Source organism: Muntiacus reevesi, chromosome 11 (genome assembly GCF_963930625.1).
Source record: "Muntiacus reevesi chromosome 11, mMunRee1.1, whole genome shotgun sequence".
NCBI classification, from domain to species: Eukaryota; Metazoa; Chordata; class Mammalia; order Artiodactyla; family Cervidae; genus Muntiacus; species Muntiacus reevesi.
This window is the reverse complement of record NC_089259.1, coordinates 72,207,421-72,223,647: the sequence shown is the minus strand read 5'-3', so window position 1 is coordinate 72,223,647 and position 16,227 is coordinate 72,207,421. Positions and strand designations below refer to the sequence as shown.

At 46.7% G+C, this 16,227-nt stretch overlaps 1 protein-coding gene across 1 annotated transcript in view; it reads right to left on the bottom strand.

The window, feature by feature from the left end:
- The window catches only part of FARP1 (FERM, ARH/RhoGEF and pleckstrin domain protein 1), a 301,894-nt gene that overhangs the window by 47,197 nt on the left and 238,470 nt on the right, over positions 1–16,227 (bottom strand). The window contains exons 8-13 of the mRNA XM_065902356.1: positions 15,499–15,646; positions 12,534–12,629; positions 10,464–10,627; positions 9,565–9,633; positions 6,882–6,957; positions 5,520–5,760 (exon numbers count right to left, since the gene is read on the bottom strand). Coding sequence (XP_065758428.1) covers positions 5,520–5,760; positions 6,882–6,957; positions 9,565–9,633; positions 10,464–10,627; positions 12,534–12,629; positions 15,499–15,646 — 794 coding nt within the window. The remainder of the gene's footprint in view (positions 1–5,519; positions 5,761–6,881; positions 6,958–9,564; positions 9,634–10,463; positions 10,628–12,533; positions 12,630–15,498; positions 15,647–16,227) is intronic.

The following is a 16,227-nucleotide window of genomic DNA, read 5'->3' as shown; positions in this document are numbered from 1 at the left end:
AAAATATTCAAGCGTAAGTGGACCTGCATTATTCAAATCCCTGTTCTTCTAAAGTCAACTGGAGCTTCATCCCCATGAAACTAGAGGAAGGCCAGCCTTAGAGTCATTAAGCTCTTCAAAGAATGAATGTCTATAGAGTACAAAGGAGAAGATGGAAAACAAAAGAGCCTTTCTTGGGAAAGCAACTCAAGAGAGCTCTTTAAATTCTGTTTAATAAAAATAAGGACTCAGACAAAGAAGAGTGATCAAAAAAGAAGCAAATAAACTCAAACCTAATGAGCAGAAGGACTCCACGTTTCTTAATTGAAGGCTGGGCCTACCTGTGGTCCAATTACTCACTAACACCTTCAATTGCACCAAACCCATGAATATTCACTGGAAGGGCTGATGCTGAAGCTCCAAGAGCCAACTCAGTGGAAAAGACCCTGATGCTGGGAAAGGTTGGGGGCAAGACGGGAAGGCAGTGACAGAGGATGAGATGGTTGGATGGTATCACCAACTCAATGGACATGAGTGTGAGCAAACTGCAGGAGATAGTGAAGGACAGGGAAGCCTGGTGTGCCGCGGTCCATGGGGTCACAAAGAGTCAGACACGACGGAGCGGCTCAACAGTGGCAACATACTGTGCTGAAGTAGGGAAGAGCATTTTAAGTGGAAAACGCTGATTAAAAACATAGGAACACGGATTAAAGATATGAAAAGGGGAAGCTGATATACATGTTCACCAATTTAAACAAAATTTAAAGTGGCATCTTAATATTTTAATTGTTTCTTCTTTTAGGAACTGCTTGACAACACAGTCAAACTGATTCAAGAGCTAAGATGCAAGTGGGGTTTCTGATTCAATTGTGGAGAGGCTGGGTTTCATATACTTGGTGGACATTTCAAGAGGCTCATCCTTATATTTTGGTTTTGCAGGCCTAGCCTTAAAAAAAGAAGAAAAAAAACATTGCTTGGTTTGAATCTTCAAAGCAGTTCTGAAGACTCAAGTGGGAATTATTCACATTGTAAGTGCGGGCCACAGCAGCACAACTTGGTGAAATAAATCCGTGAGAAGTTTCCAAATATGAATCACATATGCGGGGAAGAATCCAGCCCACAGACATTCTTTAATTAAATGCCTGTCTAATAAAATGTTGTCAATGGCATACAGATGACTGGTAAAGGAGCCAGGGCAACCGGGTGTTGAGTTCTGGAACTCATTAAGTGCATTTCTTTATGCTATGGGAATTTCTTGCATTTTTATCTTGCCCAGAATGAACAACAACAAAGTACTGCAAACGGGTCTCTAATTTACACATTTTGAAATATTACTGAGCAAAAGATATTAATGCAGGGAGGCCATGGAGTAGCCCTGAGTGGCTTGAACATTTCTGCTTCTCTATCTGGCTTGTTTTCCATTCGAGGCCTTAAGAAGACATCATTGCATACAGCAGCCACAACGTGAAGACCTGGCTTCCTTGCTGATGCAGGCGACCCCCTCCACTAGCTACGAAAAACCGGTGGACAGGCCTTGGGAAACCCTTTGGAAATCTGAAAGAATTCACGGGTCTCTCATCTCTGCTGCCCATTCTGTTTCTACTCAAGCCTATCTCTGATCTTCCTGCACTTAGTTCAACTTCATGGATGTGTCTGCCCTTGTCAGACCACACAGGGAGATCGCAAAGGCCAGGGAAGGGCTTGGGGACCAGTCTCGCTGCAGGCAGTGAGCACGGAAGGTGGGAGGGTGGAGGCTGTTGGCTTTCCCGGACAACCTCACCTCAATGAACTGGCTCAGAGAATGCCTAGGCTGACTCCCCCAGCAGTGCAGGCAAGCTCTCCCAGAGGCAACGAGTGAATATTCTGAGCACTTCAGAACACGTGGCTTTTGAACAAACTCTACCCCCTCCCCTGTGCCCCTCCTTTCCTGTAAGCACTGTGAACCACACCAAAATTGCCACTCTCACAAAGACTGGCTGAGACATGGAAACTGAGTTGCTTGGCTGGTAGAAAACAAACCTGAGAAAAACTCTCCCAGTGGCCCTGAAAGTGCAAAATCTTGTCAAGATAGAACTGGGTACACCACTGTTGAGCAGTCGCTTTTGAAAACACTTTAGATAAAAGGCCACTTCTTCAGACCAAAGCAAAACAAAATAACTACTGGAATATGTTCTGCTTTGGGATTTACATCTGATGATTCACATTCTAAGCCGGGTAAGTTCATACCTTTTGCTCCTCCATATTGCATGTTCAGACTGCTACATGATAAAGAGGTGAAAACAAAACTCATTTGAGCAAACCACCTTCACAAATAAACCACAGATCCCAAATGTGACTCGGTTTAACTCACATTTGACTACTTTTTATATAGCAAGTTGACATCTTTTTCTAAGTTCAAAACAGGAAAAGCAAAATTGGGATATAAACTGCAAAAATCCCACAAAACAAAAAGCAGAAGTTCATCTTACCTAGTATGGACTCTTAACAACCTAAGCCTACATGACTCCTAATCTCCACGATTTTAATTATTAATCCACACGAGAATGTAAAAAAAAAATATTGAATCCCAAAGTTCCTAGTGCATTAAGATGCCACAGAGAGTAAAATGATGAAGTCCAGAGGCCAAGGCTCTGGTTTTAGCTTTGTCATGCAATAGCTATAGGACAACATGAAGTCTCTTACCTTCATCAGAACAAGGTTTCTCAACAATAAATGAAGGTTTAACCTAGGAGACCTCTAAGGTCCCTTCTGGTTTTAAAATTCTGCAACTCTATTAAATATGTAAATCTAAAGCAAGACATGAAGAGACTACTTCAATGAACATCTTTCAAGCTATCCAGTAAGCAATTTGATTCATCAATCATGCACTGAATCAAATAACTAGAAAGATAAAGCCAAAGTGTGTATAAAAATGGATTAAGTTTTCAGAATCTTTAAAACTAATGTCTTGACATTCATGTGGACAGACAGTCACGTTTGAACCACAGGATCTGTCAATATTTTTGCTTGTTCAACACTGCTGCCAAATTCTACTCGGTTTCCTAAGCACGCTTAGTTAGCTCTTCCTCATGACAAAGCCACATGATGAGTTTTTATAAGGCCACTGGCAAGGCGACACCCCAGGGATGGATCACTGTTACAACTCTTTCCAATAGTTTTGTAGTTACTTAGGATCTAAAATTTTTGTTCTACAATTTATCTGAAAAAAAAAAAAAAGTACCAAAGACTAAAAAGTACCAAAGAGTAGGCAAAGTACCAAAATACCAAAAAAAATTTCATTTGTAATGCTTTTATCATTCAGCAAGCAAGCCAACATTTCAGCTAACACTTTCATCACATTCCACTAGTTTCTAGAAGGCAACGGCATCTGGCCGAGAGACGACCCTGGCCTAGCAGAGCCATCTGGGGAGCCCAAGAGGCACTCCAGACCAGTTATATCTCAATTTCTAGGGTCAGGGCTCAGGCAACAACCATTTTTAAAACGTCTCAGGTGATTCCAACGTGCCACTAAGGCCGAGAAGCAATGCAAGTTCAAACCACCTTCCATCTGAAATGCAGGTATACTGGGTGGAAGGCACTAGTATAGGTGGGAAGATTTAAAAAGAAGCCAAACCTCTCACTACTTCCACTTTCTTTTTTCCTGCACAGAGAACAGCTGGAAGTCACTGATCTGGAGAGAAGACACTGTTCCTGAGAGTATAAATGTTCAGAACATGCATAAACATCAACCAAAGGCCATGAGACTGGGAAACAGTTCTTCTCAGCAGAGTGCACTATTCAAAGGCAGGCACTGAGTTTGGTAGCTTCCTGACAACAACAGCATGCAGTCTTCGAGCGCTCACTTTCTCCTGCGTCATCACTCCAAAGCATCTCTGTGCTTCACCAAGAGGTTCTGACAGCCAGAGTTACAGCTCCTTCAAGCATCACCAACATTTGACTTACGGAAGCAAACCCAAACCAAACCAGCAATCCCATGCCAATTGTAGTTCACGAGGATTTATATCATTTCATAGGAAGTCTGCGAAGAGGAGAAAGAATTCCACATGCTTCCGATTTAAATAATCATTAGTCTTCACTAAGATTTCAACCACGCTTCATCTCAACAAGCAACCAACTTACACTGGGCCTTGAATTTTGTCAATTCCTCACTTTATGAGGCATAGCAAAGCAGTCCTCCTTTTAAAGAAGGGGTTTCCAAGTTAAGCCTGCACCTTTCTTGGGACCTCAATGACACTTTAGTCCCAATATTCAACCAAATGGGAGGATGATCTGTATATGATTGAACACACGAAGAAAATTTCCAGGTAAATATAACACACTATACACAGGATCAGATTCATAATAGTATTTCTTCCTTGCCTTCAACCAGAAAGAGAAACAAGCTCTTGGTATGACCAGAGAAACTTGTCATGATACGTGAAATTCTGTTAGTCTGAAAGATTTGAGAAGTCAGGCATGGGCTATCCAAACCTGTCTGCCCAAAACTCCCTATGACAAATGTCAATTACAAATTAACAAGCCGCTAGGACTCATCCTCTCCAGGGAAACCCTCGACTCGCGAGGCCAGGTTCCCAACCTTTGAGGACTGGCCCTCTTGTCTCCTCATTCATCCTCCTCTCTCTCCTGGTTCAGAGGCAGGCCACCCAAGGACTTCTTTGTCCTCACCCTGGAGGGGGAGCTCAGCACAGCTGGATTGCCGAACACCAGGGGCTGGCTCAGAGGGTTCACCATTTCAGAGTCTGAATCACTGGACTCACTACCACTGCTGGTGGAGTCCTCGGTCATCTGCAGAGGTGCCTTGCCAGCGGTACCCGCTGACGGCACCATCCTTGAGGTTGGACCCATGAGAGGGGTACCATTAGCCAGCATTCTACCTCGTGAACCAGCCAGGCCTCCCTTTCCAAGGCCATCAGGCATATCCATTGCCTCTGGGGTTGCGGCTACCTGGCTAAGAATGAGTGGATCTGTCTCTGACTTGTTATATCTCAGATTCCTTAGGTATGGCCTTTGTGAGCCGGGGGAACCGCTTTCACAACGGGGTTCCTGGCTTGGGAAACTCTCTCCTCCCACGCCTCTCCCTCTGCGGTCATTCGTGTTCTCAGAAACATAGCCCTGAGACCCGGACCTGTCCCAGCTCGGACTGGGACTTGAGCTCCGGCTGCTGGCAGACAAGGGAGCGGCCCGGGGGCTGTGACCGCCTGGACCTCTGAACATCTCGTCTATCAGAGAGCTGTGTCGCGGGAGTCTGGGGCTCCCACTGAGATCGAAGCTGAGGTCTGCCGAGTCATCGTCAAGGAATTCTCTGGAAGGGGGCCGGGAGGCCTCGGCAGGGTGAGGGGCAGCCCGGGGCCTAGCCTCTAGTCGCCTCTCATCGTCCCTGGACGGCAGATAAACGCCACTGGTCACGTCAGCCTCATAGTTGTCATTTGTTTGGGACCGGGACGCGTGCTCCCTGAGCAGGTCGGATTCACTGTCTACGTCACTGCAGTCAATGAAAGGGATGGACGCGCTGCTGCCTCGGGCAGCCTCGGATGCTGGACCTGTGCTCGGCTGCGGGGGCCGCGGCCTACTCTGCTGCGGCCTGTCCTTAACGAGCTCCTCGTCCTCCGCCGCCGCCGCCCCGCTGGCCCCGTCTCCCTTGGCGCTGCCGGCCGGGCTGGGGCCGCGCTGCCGCTCGGAGTCCTCGGCCGACGCCGCGGTCGCGTCCGCGCCCTGCAGGCAGCTCTGGCCGCCCGGGGGTTCCGAGCCTTCTCCGAGGGTCAGGCTGACGCTCTGCTGAGCCTGGGGGAAGAAGCGGGGCGGGGAAGGCGGGGTGAGCGAAAGGGATGGGGGGAGATAGAAAAGGGAGCGGTTAGACCCCGGCGCAGAGAGCGCGCGCAACACGCGGCGTCTAATTGAGTAGCAGAGCCTTGCGCATCAAGTGGCCAAGGAGTGCTGAGAAAAGCCTGCCCTCCGCTCTTGGAACGAAGCGCCCTGGCACTAAGCGGGCCCTCCCAGGGGTGTCTAGCCAGGTTCCAGAACGTTCTTTCAGGGTCCCCGGCAGCCCAAGTGAGGCAGGGCCTTGGCCATTCCAGGATCCGGGCTCTCCTCTTGGGTCTCCCGCGTTTTCTTTGGAACCAGAGCGCCCATCTCGCCCACAGGGGGCTTCCCAAGGTGGTGTGGGGGCAGGGGGTGGAGGAAAAGGCACTCCTGCTCCCCAGGGCCCCCGAAAGCCAGTTGACATGGATTTCAGACAAATGACAGAAACCGCCTTTGTTTCGATGCCCAAGGGTAGGAGTGGGCTGGGCACGGCTCTCTTTGGAGTTACACAACGAAATCGCCTTCGTGTTCTTCCCCAACAAAGCTCTTATTCTCCTGTAGAGAAAACCCTGAGAGCACACCCAGAGACCAGCTCCGGGGCAAACGCGCTCTGGCCACCCTCAGAGCAAGAGTGATAATGGGTTCGGCTGCCAACTGCGGGCGCTGCCCTGTAACACGAGCCCTGGGAACTGGCGGCCCGGGCCTCTGCCAGCGCGAGGTTCTGACCTTGGCACCGAAGGGGAAGCTACACCCATCCCTCGAGAACTAGGTTCCTGACGCCCGGCCACAGCTGGAGGAGGAGGGTGGGCTTGGCTCTGGGGGGCCCCAAGCCCTACGCTGAGCTCAGGCCAACAGAGGAACATCCTTGGGGGCAAGGGCGTGGGACGGAGAGGGGCAGGGATACAGGCCCGGGTCTCCGAGCCCAGGCTTCCGAGGTGAGGAGCGCAGAGCCCGAGTCTTGTCAGGGTCGGAGCACAGAGCTCGACTCCCCAGAAAACACCCCTGAAGGGTGAAGGACGAAAAACTCAAAAGCAGACCCAGCCCTCAGCAGAGGACATCTGGTGGCAATCAGAGCTATGAGAGTGGCTGACACCATCACTAACTTGTTTCGGCACTTCTGAATTTGGCTCTGACGGCTGTGTAACAAGGCTTCTGATGGAATGGATCTTGCTGTGTTTCCTGGGAGAAATCACACAAGACAGACCAAGTTAGATGACTTGTGTTCTTTTGTTGTTGTTGATTAAAAAAAAAAAAAACCAAACAGCACGAGGTACTCACTCAATAGGGAAGGCACCTAAAGTAGTCTAGATAAATCCCTGGAGATAGACCCATTCACCTCTTATGCAACACTTTTAGGATCCAGGGGTTGCTTCAACCTTGAGTTAATTCTCAGCATCCCTAGCTTCCACTGGATTGGTCCAGCTGGTTGGGAGCACCAGCTACTGAACGTTCACTCTCTAGTTACAGGAAATGTCGCCGGAAGGGAGAAGGTGGCTGGACTTGCAAAAGCTCTGAATTGCAAGCGAAAGTGTGACAATACGAAATCAATTTGTGTGCTCTGGGTAATGATTTTCTAGATCAGTTCTGTAATAGAGGCCACTGGCACTAATTGGCTGACTCCTTCACAGCCCTCGGTTCAGAGAAAAGGCCCTGCCCCAGGAATGAATTTATAGACTCCACAGCAGAAGAAGCTGGATTTCAGTGCTACCAACACCTCCCCTTTAATCTGTTTTTCCCCTTAGCGTGTGTCGGGCCCCACCTTCCCAGGGAGCAAGCATTAGAAACTTTTAAGGCATTCACACATGTGTGCTAAGCCACTCAGTTATGTCTGACTCTGCGACTCCATGGACTGTAGCCCGCCAGGCTCCTCTGTCCATGGGATTCTCCAGGCAAGGATACTGGAGTGGGTTGTCATTTCCTTCTCCAGGGGATCTTCCCAACGCAGGGATCGAACCCAAGTCTCTTATGTCGCCTGCATTGGCAGGCAGGTTCTTTACCACTAGTACCACCTAGGAAGCCCATTCACACACATGAAACAAGACAGATTAAATTCCAATGTCTATCCAGTTTTTCTTTAAAATACTCCAAAGTAACACACCAAAGCTCTGGAGCACCCATATTGTGAGTTGGAGAGAGCAGGGCCCCTTCTCACATGATCCCCAAAAGACTAATTTGAATCATTTGAAAAAATGATGGGGTTTGTTACATCTAGATAAACAGGCAAATAACCTTCTGAACATTACGTCTCTGGATACCGGGAGGGAGAAACAAGCCCAGTTCTGAAATCACAACAAATATACAAGGATGGTCACAGCAGCATGTTTGTTTCTGCCAAACAAAACACCCAACAACCCGAATGTTTGCCAACAGGGAATCAGATAAATTAAAAATAATACTTTCATGATACCATAAAATGATGAACCCAGATCTCAAACTCAGGGTAGGGTTTAAGGAGCAAGATGCACAATTATGTACAATGTAATACTGCTTATACAAATGAAAAAGGACATCCCCAGGGCAATTCTGCCTATTCTCTTGGGTACATGAATACTCTATTAGAAGTAACATGAATCAGGTATTTTGCCTCTGGGGAGGGGAGGAGGGACATAATGAAGGCTGTTGGTTAAAGGGGGTTTTTCACTACATCCATAACCACAATAGCTATGAATAAAAGAGGAAATAAAACCCGAGGAACAAAATATTAAAAATGTTACTAATTCTAAGTAGTAGGAACATGCATGCTTGCTGTATTCTCTGTGCTTTATTATACTTTTTAAATGTGTTCAAGTGAAAAAATAAAAACATTAAAACACTTGTAATACTCCAGGTAGGAACACTGGAGTGGGTAGCCATTCCCTTTCTCCAGGGGATCTTTCAGATCCAGGGATTGAACCCAGGTCTCTTGCATTACAGGCAGATTCTTTACTGTCTGAGCCACCAGGAAAGCTCTGTTACTAAATAGTCCTTGGTAAACCAACATTTCACCCCTTAAACCTTTTCTTTTATTTCCTTTAGGCAGAACAATGCTGAAGGGCAATGGGCTGTGGAGCTGGGTGACCAGGGCTCACTCACCAGCTCTGAGACCTGGGCGAATTACTCAGTATCTTTGAGCTAATGTGTCTCAATCTTTAAAAATGGGAGAAAATAGCACCAACCTCGCAGAGAGGGTATAAAGACTCCATGAGTTCATATGTCTAGGGGACTTGGGAAAGGTCTGGCACATAACAAGAGCTACCAGCACACAATGATAATTGTGAGCTAACAATTATTAAGAGCTAACAACAACAACAATAATAAATCCTGTTTCTCTTCAATCAAACTTCAAGTTAAAAGGTTTATAGAACTCTACTCAGTACAGTACTCTGTAATGACCTGCAATGTAGATTCTATGGGAGTAGGATACAAAAAGAGGGGATATATGTATAACTGTACTGTACACTTTGCTGTACATCGGAAACTAACACAACATTGTAAACAACAATACTTCCAATAAAAATGAATTAAATAAAATTAAAGCAAAGGAGTTGCAACTTTTCCAATTAAAAAAGATTTCATAGAAATACTGTCAGCTCAAATCCCCAAATATCTAAGGACTCAAGGGTGAGTAGGTTTTCACAGCGCTGTATCCCCTCCGTAAGCTCCTGTTTCTCCTCCATCCCTGCCCCCTGCCTCTCACTCTGGAGTGAGGGTCTGCAGCTCTTCTTAACACTGATCAGGCAGGGCCGACCCGTGGCCCATCGAGAACGACTCCTCTCAAATCAGAAGCAGCACTGACATTTCTCTTACCTTTCAAACTGCACTTTCTTATGTCCGCCTTCTTTAACATAGTCGAGAACCTGCTTCTGAGTCCGACCACTACAACGAAGACGGTGGGCGGGAAGGGAGAAGACAGCAAGGCGTTCTCAGGTCACACTCGGCCCAGCCCTCCGCCACCTTTGCCTCCCCTCCTCCCAGTCCCAGGAGAACCTGTGCTCTGGTGTCCCTTCTCCCTCTTGATACATCCCTTAAAAATATAACAGAAAAAGAGTCCGACCACCCAATAATTCTGTGTTAGGCTATGAAGCAACCATCCCAAGAGCCTGTATACTTCACGAAAGTGGGATAGTTCTAGTCACTGTACACGCCAATGCCTAGGATGGAATCTAACCTGCAATAGACACTCAAAGATCTGCTGAAAGACAGAGAGAAACTGAACCAATGATGGGCAAGTCTACACAGCCTTTGGTGAAGATACAGCAAAATTTTTTTTAAAGTTACCATTTTTAAAGTCTTTATTGAATTTGTTACAATATTGCTTGTGTTTTATGTTTTAGTATTTTGGCTAGTGAGGCATTTGGGATCTTAGTCCCCAGATCAGGAATCCACACCCACTGCATGAGAAGGCGAAGTCTCAATCACTGGACCGCCAGGGAATTTCCTCTAGAGCAAATGTTAACAAGGCATGTTCGCCTCTACCTAGAAAGGGAATTCTTTGTGCACGAGAGAGTTCCACTGGGAGCTGACCATGGCTGGGTAGACAGCCTCGTGGCTATCTAAGATTCAAATAGAACACAACAAGGATCTACGGGAGCCTTCTAGGATGACCAAGCAAACACTCTATCTGCCAAGTTGTCTTGGAAGATAACTTGAAAGTCTTGGGGAAATGAATCCATGATAAACGTGGAGATGGAAAGCATAACCCTTACCTGAACCGAAATGATGACCCTCGGCTAAAGAGAACGGGCTTGGGCTTTGGCTTGGGCTCTTCGAAAAGTCTAAAAAAAGCATGATGTTCAACACAGATTTTCCAGAAGGACTTGCAAAAATCCCGACTGGCCATTAGGAATTCCAAGGTATCCTGGTACGAGCTCTAAAAAGAGAAGAGAGCATCGTGGATTTTGCCATTCCCACAGACGTTCAGTTGAAAAACAGAAAAGGGGGCAGAAAACAAATCTGTCCCATAAAGTTTCAGCGGTGTATTTCATTATGGCATGACCATAAATCCACATACTAAAATATAGGTGTTCCTTATGATGCCATATTGTCATCTTTCAACCATTTTCTTCCCCACTTAATTCCTCAGAGGAACAAACAGAAAATGGGACATTCAGCAGAAATCGTAACGTGCCCTTTGAGTGAATTCATAAACAAATTCTTTTCACTTGGCTTACATTTCCTTCTTTAAAAAAAAGAAACCAAGTACCGAAATTCCTTTTATGTCTCCTTAAAAGAATCGACAGTTTTTCTTTCCATTCTCTCTCTCACGGTTCATGCCAACTTTGAATATTGCGCTTAAGCCTTTCCTCCATTAAACAGCATAGGATCCCAGCCTCCAGGTGACCCCAGGGACTGTATAGGAAATGAACATTTTTTTTTTTTTCTGGAGCACAAAAGTATCAGTCAAGGCTGAAAAACTCATGTCCTTTGATTTGAGAAAGGGGATATGGTAATTTTCTGCTCCTAGACTGAATGCTCCCAATTTAAGTGGCCAGCTTATGTAAACAAAGGTTACCACAGTCCTTAACATTCCCAGCAGTCCCAGCTATTTTGGGGGAATCTCACAGCTCTATTTCAACTTACAGACAAGTCAGGCTGCAGGACACAGTCTTTTGGACTCAAAACACATTTTCTCATACAAAACAGCTTCCAAGGGTGCCTGCTTCCCAGGGCAGGTCATAAAAACCCAGTTCATCCATACTGTATCCAAACTACTATAAGCCTTCTTGTTGTCCAGTCATTCAGTCACGTCCAACTCTTTGCGACCCCCATGGACTGCAGCATGCCAGGCTTCCCTGTCATTCACTATCTCCCGGAGTCTGCTCAAACTCATGTCCATTGAGTCAATGATGTCATCCAAATACCTCATCCTCTGTCGACCCCTCTTCCTCCTGCCCTCAATCTTTCCCAGCATCAGGGTCTTTTCAAATGAGTCAGCTCTTCGCATCAGGTGGCCAAAGTACTGGAGTTTCAGTTTCAACATCAGTCCTTCCAATGAACACCCAGGACTGATCTCCTTGCAGTCCAAGGGACTCACAAGAGTCTTCTCCAACACCACAGTTCAAAAGCATCAATTCTTCAGTGCTAAGCTTTCTTTATAGTCCAACTCTCACATCCATACATGACTACTGGAAAAACCATAGCCTTGACTAGACAGACCTTTGCTGTCCAAGGGACTATAAGCCTAGACTGCCATTTATAATCTTTCCCCCCATGGGAATAAAGTACTCCAATTCTGGTTGGGGACATCAGTGCTCTGTCATCACCTCCTCCATCCCTATTTATGGTGGAAGGAGAAGATGCTTTCTTCCTTCTTTGACCCAGAGCCAAGTGAGTGACATCTTTAGAGGGTCGGCAGGCAGCCTGTGCAGGAGGGGCTGGGTCAGCTCCTGAGAATGCACTGTCAGGGGTGGGGGGCCCCAGGATGGGCAGGGACAGGCCTGGAACACGGCAGAATGCTGAGCAGGATCTGGGGGTGGCCGAGGCTAGAGACACAGCGACTGCAGAGTGGGGTTGGGGCGGGGGGTGTTGGATGTGCACACATCTGCGCACGGGGAAGTGACCCGTCCCAGGGACACATCCGTGCCCCCTGTCTGCTGATGACAGCTGTGCAGGGGCCCAGCCTTCAGACACACGGTGCAGACCAGCAGACAGCTGCAGGGCTGCTGGCCTCGGGGTCCACCTGCGCCCTAGTGAGACCCACTCCACCCCGAGGTGACTCAGGTTCACTTGTGGAACATCAACTCCTGTCCCCAAGGAGGTTCCTGAGAGGCACTTACGTTCACATCGGGGCGGAGCTTGATGAGAAAGCGCTTCCTCTTGAAGCTCAGCTTCCGCACCTTTGCCCAGTTGAAGGCGTTGATCTTCGTAAAACCCTGAGAAGAGAGGCATCAGCTGGTGAGCCGGGTACTGCACGATCAGCAACACGGGAGCTGGTCTGCTTTGCTCCCGGGGATCAGAAGGGATGGCTGATGTAACTGTTCATAAGAATGCCTCCTGCTGCAGAATTCCAGGGCTCTGTGGCTGTAAGTGATACCCACTCCCTTCCTAGATTCATTGTTTCGCACTAATTCTATGATCTGACTTTCATACTTAAGTCTGCCTCCAGGGAGGGGAGAGGCTGGCCAAGCGGCTGATAAAGAGAAAGATAAATAAGAATAATAACCACGACAACCACCATAATTATTAGCGACCATCACTGAGCGAGTGCCAGGCACGGTCCCAAGTCCTTTACAGGCCTGTTCTTGTGAAACCTTACATGAAAGCCCAGGGAGCTGGGTTTATCTTCATTCTACCCATGTGGAAGTCGCAGCATGGTGAGATTTTAATTTGTTCTAAATCAGATGGTCCCTGCAGCAGAATGAGATTCCTAGGCGTGTGCCTAAACCAGGAGGAGCCACAGAACCAACACAGCAGTTAGCGATCACACTTTGTCCACACTGCTCTGGCCCTTGGACCCGGTGGGCTTCCCACAGCATGGGACAGAGGGAGACCCCCGCCTCGGGGTGTCTCTGATACCAGAGAACAGTCTCTGGGAGGGACGCATGTATCCTCATCTTCGATCACCAGGTGGGATGTGGGGGACCCACAGAGGGGAGCCCCCATATTCCAGCTCCCATCTGTCCCGTCCTCTCAGCTGAAATGAGAATTCCTCCAGCCTACTGGAACACCAGGCCCATTTGTTTAAATTGGCTGGAATGAAGCAATTAGGCACTGGCAGGAAGATTAATTCCAAGACACAGTCCTTGTACATGATTACATTACTGAGCAGCTCTCCACATTTCAAGTGTCTCAAACACAATCAAAGCAAATTAATTCAATGTGAGGCATGTCTTTCCCTGCTTCCCCCCATCTTTAGAAATGTTAAAGGGTTTTAATTTTGAAATGGGATGCTAGGACTGACAACTACATTGTTTCATTGTCATTTTTTTTTTCTCATCAGGGACTCCTAGATTATGTCTGTGGGTCAAGAACTGTTAGGGACAGTCACCTCCTCAAACGCCACACTGCTCTTAAAATACTGCTTCCTAGTGTCTCAGAGGAGACCGATTTCAACTTCTCTTGGGACATGAATCTGTGGGGATTAGTGTCCACTGTAGACGTCTGAGGGCATCCCTGGTAGCTCAGCGGTAAAGAACCCACCTGCAGTGTGGGAAACCCAGGCTCAATCCTTGGGGTCAGGAAGATCCCCTGGAGAAGGGAATGGCTACCCACTCTAGTATTCTTGCCTGGAGAAGCTCACAGACAGAGGAGCCTGGCGGGCTACCGTCCATGGAGTTGCCAAGAGCCGGACACAACTGAGCCACTAACACACAGGTGCAGATAAACATCCGACACAGCAGAGACAGAATCCCTGGTTATTTTGGTAAAATACAAAGGGGGAGATGGAACACAATCCGGCAGAGATCAAAAAAGTTTTAGGTCATGCATGAGTTTACACATTCGAGACAGGGTGAAATCTGACCCTACTTTATGAGACAAGGCAGGTGCTTTCTTCATATCCCTTTGAAACTGAAGCACGGATTATCCACTCTTATTTAAAAGAGAAGCCTTGAGGGATGTGTTGTCCAGCACAGGGAATCTAGTCAATATTTTCTAACAACTTTAAATGGAGTAAAATTTATAAAATATTCAATCACTGTGTTGTGCACCTGAAAGCAACATAATACTGCAAATTGATCATAAAAAAAGAAAATTAAAAATTCTTCAATTAAAAAAAGTCTTGGGGAAAAGCTTTGAGGTGGTACATATGTTCCCTGCCTTGATTTCATAGGACATACAAGGTTAAGAACTTACCCATGTTGAAGAATGTCACGTTTTAAATGTTTGCATTTAATTGCATGTCAATAATACTTCAATGATATTATTAAGAAAAGGAGATGCAGTCATCAATAACAGTACAGAAGCACTGTGATCAAGGCTGCACACACTTCAGGATGCAGAGTAGTATGTCCGTTCATAAAACACAAGGGTTCAAGAACAGTATGTGTCTTGCTGCAAAATTACAGCAGGACATGGACACAACCTCTAGGAATTCATAAAACTGCTGTATCTTCTCAGTGAGGGAAATGTGAAACCACAAACAAGCTGACTTGGGTAAAATCCAAATCAATTAAAAAAAAAAAAAAAAAACTCAAATTAGATTAAAAAAATCAGATGAATAACATGGGCAAGTGTGAAAAAGGTGCTTATTTTGTGGATCTGAAATCTCGATTCTATTCAACTACGTTCTAAGTTAGGTTCACAGAGAGATACAGAGAATCTGTGATCCTACACAGTCCAAGTGCTAAGTTACCTCGGTTTGTGTCCGCTTCTTTGCAACTCTGCACCGGAGCCTGGCAGGCTCCTCTTTCCATGAGATTCTCCAGGAAAGAATACTGATTGGGTTGCCATGTCCTCCTCCAGGGAATCTTCCCAACCCAGGGATCAAACCCATGTCTTTTACATCACCTGCACCGGCAGGGGGGTTCTTTACCACCTGGGAAGCCCACAAAGTCACTCAACACAAACAAATCTGCAAGTACGGGTTCCCCAAGCTGAGCAAGGGCAACAGAAATCCAATCTGTAAGTCTGAGGATGGAAAGAAACAGGAAACCCAGGAGCGAGGTTTATCTGTTCCCTTCGTCACCTAAACATAATCACTGGAGATCTCAGCCTGGACCACCCAACATGGAATCAGAGTTGAAGGGTCAACTCTTATCTCTCCATCACCAAGGGAACCGAGCTGGTTCTAAACGCTCTTACCTGAAACACTAGAATCCCCGTGTTGGCCACGGCCAGGTTGATCTTCGTGCCTTCCCGGTCCTTGGCCGGGTGCAATCGGATGCCGTACATCTCCAGTCTGCGGGCAATCTCTAGGAGCTGGAAATCCGATTCTGCTGGTGTTTGTCCACTGACAATACAAAAAAATCAGGAGAAAGGCCAGGAGATTTGAACTCCCTGTGTCTATGAACTCAAGATTAAGCACCTTCTCCTGGCAAATAAAAAGGCGTTTCATCACTAACAATGGGGCTACCTGATCAGACGACACCCAGCCTCCAGTTCATTATAACTCAAAGTCAAGCCAGTGGAACAAAAGCTGTATTGCCTGTGTAACACAAAACCCCCAAAGTCTATCTCACACTCGGCCAGCTTTTTAGAATCTCAAAGAGTTTCCTTTAAGGTCATATGAAAGCAAGACACCATCATGCTGAAACAAGTTTCTAGCCACTGAACAATAGCCCTAAATTTGCAAAGTTCAAGGCAATACTCTATCAAAGGCAACTATCAACCAGGACTCCAGTGCTTTCCTTGAAACGCAGTAACAAAAATGGAAGGCACAGAGAATAGTTGAAGATATTTTATTGATCAAAGGAAAGAAACCAAAATGGAGGTGGAACAAAGGTTCCCCATTGCCACACTATTCTTATATTGTCCCTAGTTCATGATGTCCCCTTCCTGATTTCCTGGTACTTGGGTCTTACACTCTTTCTC